General features: G+C 23.8%; 1 protein-coding gene across 1 annotated transcript; it reads right to left on the bottom strand.

The window, feature by feature from the left end:
* Positions 1–2,548: 2,548 nt before the first annotated feature.
* On the bottom strand, positions 2,549–7,991 carry LOC112600847 (T-cell immunomodulatory protein). Its single transcript, XM_025348170.1, has 4 exons — positions 7,694–7,991; positions 5,289–5,928; positions 3,174–3,829; positions 2,549–3,115 (listed from the first exon to the last, which is right to left on the bottom strand). The coding sequence occupies exons 1-4, from the start codon at positions 7,706–7,708 to the stop codon at positions 2,600–2,602; spliced, it is 1,827 nt and encodes a 608-aa protein (XP_025203955.1). The 5' UTR covers positions 7,709–7,991; the 3' UTR covers positions 2,549–2,599.
* Positions 7,992–8,356: the final 365 nt, after the last annotated feature.

The following is an 8,356-nucleotide window of genomic DNA, read 5'->3' on the forward strand; positions in this document are numbered from 1 at the left end:
ACAATCTTTTAGACGACATAGTTACTATTTAATTAAACTACTACACTATAAAGTATAAATACGTACAAAACTATTGGTAAATTTTACATTCACGCGCAACTCGGTAATGTTGGCAAATACATGTGTATTGCGTATTGAGTACTGACTACTGATGCTGAAATATTAAAGTAGGTACTAAATAACAGTCAACTAAGTCAACAGACAACAGACAATTGAAGTCTGAGGTATTGAATAAACACTAAAAGCTATAGGTACATTGTACATTATTTTATTAGATTAATATTAATATTATCTTTCGTAATCGTAGTTCTCGAAATTCAAAAATCAAAACATGGTTTTTCCAAGACTATAAATTATTTATGTAGTTAAAAGCCAGTAGAATGACTTAATTTAGAAAGCGGTTTTTTACTGTCATTGATATACGTTCCTATGTTCGTTATCAAATATGTAATAAAAAATTAATAACTAATATTAACGATTAGATATTATTAAAAATGAAATCAGTAACCAAGACCCCCTTCTAGAAAAAAAAGGTTCAAAAGTAATAATAGGTACCTATAGTTATTAATTCATAACTGAAATATTGTATTTTTTATAATATTGTAAACTTTATTATCTTTTAGACTCCCCCTTCACAAAAAAAGTTGAAAATATGCCGCCGGTTTTGAGTGATAATACCTGATTTTCCATAATTTTTATTTTTGTTTTCCCAATATTTGAAAATATACTTAGAATTAACACTAGTGTAAAGTGTTACTAATCTATGGTTAAACAAAGTTATAAATTATAATAGTAAAACGTAGTTATTAAATAATTTTCTTTAATTATTTGACTAATAATAATTTAACGAACAACCTTTGTTAAGTAATTTTATTGTCAACTTGGTGGCCAGAGTCAAATGGGCCGATTGACTAACTTCTACTTTATAGAGGGATTTGTGGGATATGATGTTCCTTACGAGACAATCAAGTAGTCCTACTATAAAATATTGTCTCATTTCCATTTACCTGTTACCTACCATAATAGCTCTTTATGTATTATCATGTAACTTACACAAAAACCATAAAATATTTTCAATCTCTTCAAAAACTAAGTTCTAGCATATGACCATATAAGACAGATTTTGCATCAAAAACTAATAAATAATTAATAGTTTCCAGATTTAACAATAAATTTAAATGATCATAGCAATTATGCAGATTAAAATACATTTATAGAATTTGAGTAACCAAATTTTTATGAATAATAAATAAAATAAACCAAAACAAACATTAAAAAATTAAAATATTGAATTTATAATAAGACAATAAATAGCTGTAAGAAATTTCTAAATTTTGTCAATTAACTTATTAATATTAATTAATTTTTTTTTTTAATATATTTAAAATATACCAATACTACATAATAATTTAGCGATGTAAAATATTTTTATACATTAATTACCAGCTACCTACTTATATTTTATTTCAAAAAAATTATTAAAAGTATAATAACTACAATTAATTTTAACAAAATATATGACATCATTTAGCAAATATAATAATTTTATATTTAATTTATGTCTTTACAATTGTATGCATATATATTTTTTTTTACTTTATAATTTATATTTACATATTTTGATATAAAGTACCTATAGCAACTATAAATATAGTAATTATTAATTAATAATTGATAGTCTTAATGAAATTTAAGCAAAGGTGATCAAATATACCAGTTTTGGTTTTACAGTTGGGTAATGTTTTAATAAAGTATAATATAATAGTCAAATGATGGAAATAAACAAAAGACAAAAAATATCATGATTAACACATAAATAAACATCACTATAAAAAACAATAATAGCTTAAAATATTAAATATAAATCACATTTTAATAATTAAAAAAAAATGTTTTTAAATAAAACATTTAATATAATTATTACACTTATATTCTACAATTCAAGGCTAAATCATTGTTAATTTTGATATTGAAGATCATTAATTTGTTTTATTTTTATGCTAAATATAATTACATAATTATCAAATTTTAAAACATCTTGGAAAGGAGACAAACTACATATCTCAATGTTATAGCCTAATTCTTAATTAATAATAATTTATAAATTCCACAAAAAATATATCCTTAAGATGAATAGTTTTATATTTATTTATAAAATTTTTTTTAATAACAATTTTATCTTGCTCAAAAAAAAAAAAAAATTTAAATGTTTAAACACACATTATTAAACAAAAAATAAAAATACATATATTTTTAATTAACTTTTTGTTAAAAATATAATTAAAATTTAAAATTTTTGATTTATTTTCTATATTATGCTTTTTTAATAAGATTAACATTGTATTAATTATTATAATCGGGATCCACATTTTTTTTAAAATTTGTAATAAATCATCTACCAACTTTAATTAATAACTGGTTGAAATTATTAAACTGAATTTAGATATTTAGAAATAATAATATTTTTCAACAAAATTAAAATTTTTAAGTAAGTTGTTATAAAGAAATGTTGCATTTTTTTATTATTTAATTAAAAATAGGAATATAATAATAATCACAGTAACAGAACATAAAAATGATTTTACAAACTCAAATACTTTTACATAGCATCAAAATGAAATTTATGTGCTTCTTGACGTTTTTCAATACGATCTTCTTGACGTTCTTTAAAGTATAGCACTCCAATTATAACCAAAATAAGTAGGCATGTTCCTGCAAGCGCAGCTGCACTTTGAAATATTAAACGACTTGGTGTCACAAACAATTTAGCATTCCATCTACTTGGATCATTAATTGGATTTGGAATTACAACCATTTGGGAATTTGGGATAATTTGTGTCCAAGAACGGGTTTCATTTAAAACCGAAACAGTTAGTTCATCTACAAAGTTCGGTGTACGGCCAAGTCCAAATATTGTGTAAGGCAAGTAAAGAGAATAATATGCAGACTGGGGTAATTGTGTAGCTATACCCTGACGCGGATATCCATCTTGAGTAGTAGTTACATAACTAACTTTTGGTCCAGGCAAGTTAGTACCAAATGTACGAGATTTTTTTCCTAATCGACTTGGTAACATTTCATATTTGCTATTTGTTAAACCAGTAACCACCATTACCTATAAATAACAAAATAAAATAAACAACCTATAAAATTTTTTAAAAATATTTACTTACTTTCAAAAAATTTGCATCGTAATCCAAACTGTTTTTAAAAGCTGACATGTTGTACTCTCCATTACTTCCACTAACCAACAAAACGTCTAATATACCATTTTGAAAAAAGTCATAAAATGCTCCCATAATGTTGTTATTGTCACCATTCATTGCTTGAAGTAAATCCCATCGAACAACAAATGTTCTGTCAAACCCATCACAACCTGTCGTACATGCAACATTTTCCATTAAAATTACTTTCGTTTTTTTAGAATTGCCTCCAAGACACAATGTGCCTAATAAATCAGGATAGCCATCCATATTGAAATCTCCAGGGCGCACTGTGATTGTTTCTAGGTATGGTACATTAGGCATTGGTGGTACAAATCCCCAAACACTATTACCATTATGGAAATTTATGCCTAAATTATACCAGCGAGTTGAATCATAAAAATAAATAGTGCTATTGGTACATTGTGAATCAAAACAAACAGGAACAATATGATCCATGCGTCCTTTAAGTTGTAAATCCATGAAAGCAGTTTGACCAACATTTGATACCTTTAAATTGTCAGGAAATGAGATTGTTTGATTAAAAACAAATGTACCAGCTTCAGAATCAGAAAGCCACACTTCATATCCTTTTGTAGTTGTTAAATATAAATCAGGTGCTACATCTGAAAATAAATAAATAAGTATTAAGTATAAATTAGGAAACAATGTTCAAATTAACCAAGTGTATTATTAAATAAATCTTTTGAAATAATATTTTTAGCACATCTTAGTACATTATTATAATTGAAAAAAAATATTAAATTACTTTTTATTAATCAAAGTTTTAAACAAATACATTAAAATATTATATTATTTTTTTTTTACATTAGTTTTTTTATACTTTAACTACATGGAAAATAAATCATTTATTTAATTTTTTTTAAATAATATTTAATAAGTAATATTATTACTAAATGGTAAAATGTTCAACATTAAATATAATGAATAACTTTTATCATCAGGTAATAAACTGTAAATAATGAACAAGAATTATTTAAGTCTAAAAAATAGAAATAAAATTGTATTATATTTAAACTGCAGTCACAATAAGTGTTTAGGATCTTCTATCAACGTAATTGTACACATTACCAAGCAGAGGAACTTAAAAAAAATCATAAATATAATTATAATTTATAATATAGCATACCCAATAATTGTAATAAATCATTATTAACATGAAATAATCCTAGGTTAAAAGATTAAATTAACTATTCTAGTTATAAGATATTAAAATATGATTAGGATTAAAAATAAAAGTTATACTACATAAGTATACTTCATTAGAATTTCTAATGTATAAAAGTTTAAGAATTTAAGTACTTTTATACTACCAATTTGATCATTAAAAAGTTACTCAGTGATAAATAATTCTAAAATTGTAAAGAATAAAGCAGTATGTAATAAATAATATATGTATTAAACTTAATGGTAGTTGTAAGACATTTATCTCAAGGAAATAAAAGATAAAATATACAGTAGTAATTACATATTATGATAGTTTAATTAAACTATATTGATTGACCGATAAACATTTTTTAGAAATATTTAATGCTTTAAATTTTAAATCTACAACTAAAACTATCATAAATATTTTAATGCAGCGTTTCTCAAACTGTGGGTTGCGAACCAATTTTTGAGGGATCGCGACAAGTAGTATTATATTATTATTATAAGTATATTATTAAAATTATTATTATTATAAGTATATTATTACAATTATTATTATTATTATAAAGTAGTAAATAAGTAATACAAAAATTTGTTTTTTGAAATTATTTTTTTGATTCTGTAAATGTAAAACTATGGGGGTTGCAATAGATTTTTGGAAAAAAATTTGGGTCGCGGTCCTAAAAAGATTGAGAACCACTGTTTTTAATGCATATTTAAAGAGGTAATTAATATTAACCTGATAGCAATTGAATTGATTATCATTATTTATAAATTATAATTCAACACCACAAGGATAAAAATGATTTAAAACAAAAAAAAATATGAATAAAATAATTTAAAATCATACATAATAACACATTTTAAGTATTAAATGGTAAAATAAATAAAAATAAGATTATTTTCAAAACTAACCTCCACCTATGTCTACAAATCCATGTGATTGAGGGATTCTTATCTGTTCAGATTTATAATTTTCCATTGCCATTTCCGTAAAGTTCCCAGTTGAATTGAATAACCAAAACATTCTTTGTGTTGTACCATTTGACAATTTTTTAACACCAAATAAATCAACTATCATATTGGTATCATAGTTAATAACCAAAGGTTGATCAACAATAGTGAAAAGAGGTTTATCTTCATTTGGACATGTCAAAACATTTAATCCACCCCACAGTATATGTACATCTAAATCATTATTTTGTTGATCACCTTTAAACCAATTAGTCAAACCTCCTGATGTTGTTATGTTTTTTACAGTAACCAATAGATCCATAAGAGCATCTCCATTAAAGTCTCCGGGTACCACTGATGTAATTTGGTGTTTATTAAACTTGCATTTAGTTTGTGTACCAGGCTTTAAAAAAGGTTCAACATTGGAACCAAACATAATTTCTATAGATCGACCTTGATCTTTTAATACAAACATATCTGTAAGTTCATCAGAATCAAAATCTCCAAATGCAGCAGGTTGACCTTGAACATAATATCCAAACACTGGATATGTGATGTCAATAGAGACACATGTATGACTTAAAGCCAATAATAAAAATATCTAAAAACAAATTTTATAAATTAAAAAAAAAATTGTAATACCTAATTAAAACATCAGGGTTAAATCAATATGTTCTGTATAAAAGGTATATTACTTTAAATAAATAAGTAACAAACCAATTCATTTTTAAAATGTATAGGTTATAAGTTGTTTAGCAAAAAAAAAAACAAAAAAAGAATTTTAAAAATAACTATGAGCCGTCAAAATACATTAATTTAAACTATAAGAAATAAGTTGCCATCCTATTTATATTTCAAGTTCATAACATAACAATTATAATATGTTTAGTAAATATTTACATTTAGATGTTTCGTTTTTTTTGTTTAAACATTAGAGTAAATTTTCAAATCATAAAATTCAAAAGTAACTATATTATTTAGTATTTTTAAGATATTTTAATTTTAAAGCAAGTAATACGTGTATATATCATAATATAAAAATCATTATAACGTTTCAAACGACAATGGATTTATTGTGTTAAATGAAGATTGGAGATTGAAGATTAGTGTACTAAGTAGTTAATAGTGGCTATGTGTATTTTTTTTTTTAATATTAAAAAGCTAATTCAGGAAGTGATAGAATTTTTAGGTCATTATGTAGAGACTGATTGCTGATGAACTATGAGATGCCAGTAATAATATGTAAGTTAATAGATTTAAATGACTGAAGTTGGTTAATTTTTGACTTTTTAGCTGCACCACATATTTAGATGCTGCTGTAAGTCATAGCTGGTCTTATAATTTGTTTTTATATTAATATATTAGTTCTCTGTGAAAATGTTGAGCATAACAAGTTTTGTTAAGTATGCAGACGTAAGTTTAGAGATTTGCATTAAGTTTTTTCGTGGTATGCAGGTATGTTCAAATGAGTTTTTTTTTATCAAGGTGGATACCTAAACATTTGACATTTTCGTTTTGAAAGATTACGTTATTATTTATGAATAGAGAATAGCATAAAGCACACGGTGAAAGTTCTGTGACTAGATTTGGCTTAATTTATTTTAGTTTTCCAAAGATGAAATTAGCTTTGAAGCTTTAGTATATGATCCTGAAATCGTTATGAGAACTGAGATGAATATACCTATCACTAAAACTGTTCACTTTATTTGGGTTGTACGTTTTAATAAAATTAATATATACCTATAGTAAGTATTATCTACAGATAAATAATGGCAGAATAATATAATATCTGCACCACTATTAAAACATATTTAAAATACTCAATGTAATATAAAATTATACACTGTTCAAAAAATGAACTTCTTTTTGTATATTTTGATAAAATGCAATTGGCAAGTTGAGAACCATGCGATTACTCTGACACCAAGTAGTGAGTAATGCACAATAGCATTAAAAATCGGTCAGTCAACAAATAGTTCTCTTTTGGAACAAAGTATAGTATAAAATACGAATAGTAAAAGAGATCTGGAATGAGATGATAATTTGAAAAACATATTTTATAATGTGAAGGATATATTAGAACATTAAAAATTATTAAATGTCAACAAAATCTTCAGAACTTTTAATGTTAAATAAATATGAATAAAGTTAATGTTATAAAAATATAACATAAAATTGACAATAAATTTTTTTTATGTTAAAATATTAATTTAATTCAGTATAGAAAATAATTTGTATCTAATTTATTATAGAAAATTTGTTAGATAGGTACAAGAGCATATTTAAATAAGGCATATAAATTATTGAGCATATTTTACAAATATATTAGTTAATTATCAATGTATAATTAAATTTAGCATACTTACACCAGTTGATATCATGATGGTGTCGGTAAATGTTTAAGTGACAAAAGTTCTTAAAATTTCACCCAATCTGCTGAATTAACGTCATAACATAATTTCTTAAGTTGAATGTTTACATATTGACATTTTGTAAATACACAACTACTGATTATTTATTGAATATAAAGTTTCGTTCGAATTATTAAATGGATACTTTTGAAACCACGTCAAATACGATGTAAAAATATTATATATTTAATGATTTTTTTTTCAATAAAATTATCAGTTCTATACGAAATAGATAATCAGTATTAGTGACTTATGTATTACCGTATTGAAAATGTACAAATACCTATTAAAATATTACATTTTAATATTAAAATTTCATTAAAGACGTCTAATAAAAAAACTTGATGTGGTTATTGGTTAATCAATAATCATTTATCACTATCACTATCTGTGGTTTTATTGTATTCAACAGTGTTAACAATCATCGTCATCAATATTCAAATTATTATCACAGATCAATATTAATATATTGTTATCTACACAAGCATAACAAAAATATAAAAGTTCATATTATTACGCAGGTATTACAGTTCTTTAAAAATAAGTAAAATAACATATTTTAAATTGATTTGAAGTTATAACTTAACAGATTCTGTGTTTAAAACAAACAATTGTTTA

This window comes from Melanaphis sacchari, unplaced genomic scaffold, assembly GCF_002803265.2.
Source record: "Melanaphis sacchari strain LSU unplaced genomic scaffold, SCAv2.0 Contig72_pilon_pilon, whole genome shotgun sequence".
In the NCBI taxonomy this organism is placed as follows: Eukaryota; Metazoa; Arthropoda; class Insecta; order Hemiptera; family Aphididae; genus Melanaphis; species Melanaphis sacchari.

Bases quoted from the DNA above. Each gene is read 5' to 3' on its own strand.
- LOC112600847 (XM_025348170.1), bottom strand. The intron at 3,830-5,288 runs GTTAGTTTTGAA...ATTTATTTTCAG, and splicing joins ATTTGTAGACATAGGTGGAG to ATGTAGCACCTGATTTATAT. The intron at 3,116-3,173 runs GTAAGTAAATAT...TGTTATTTATAG, and splicing joins ACGATGCAAATTTTTTGAAA to GTAATGGTGGTTACTGGTTT.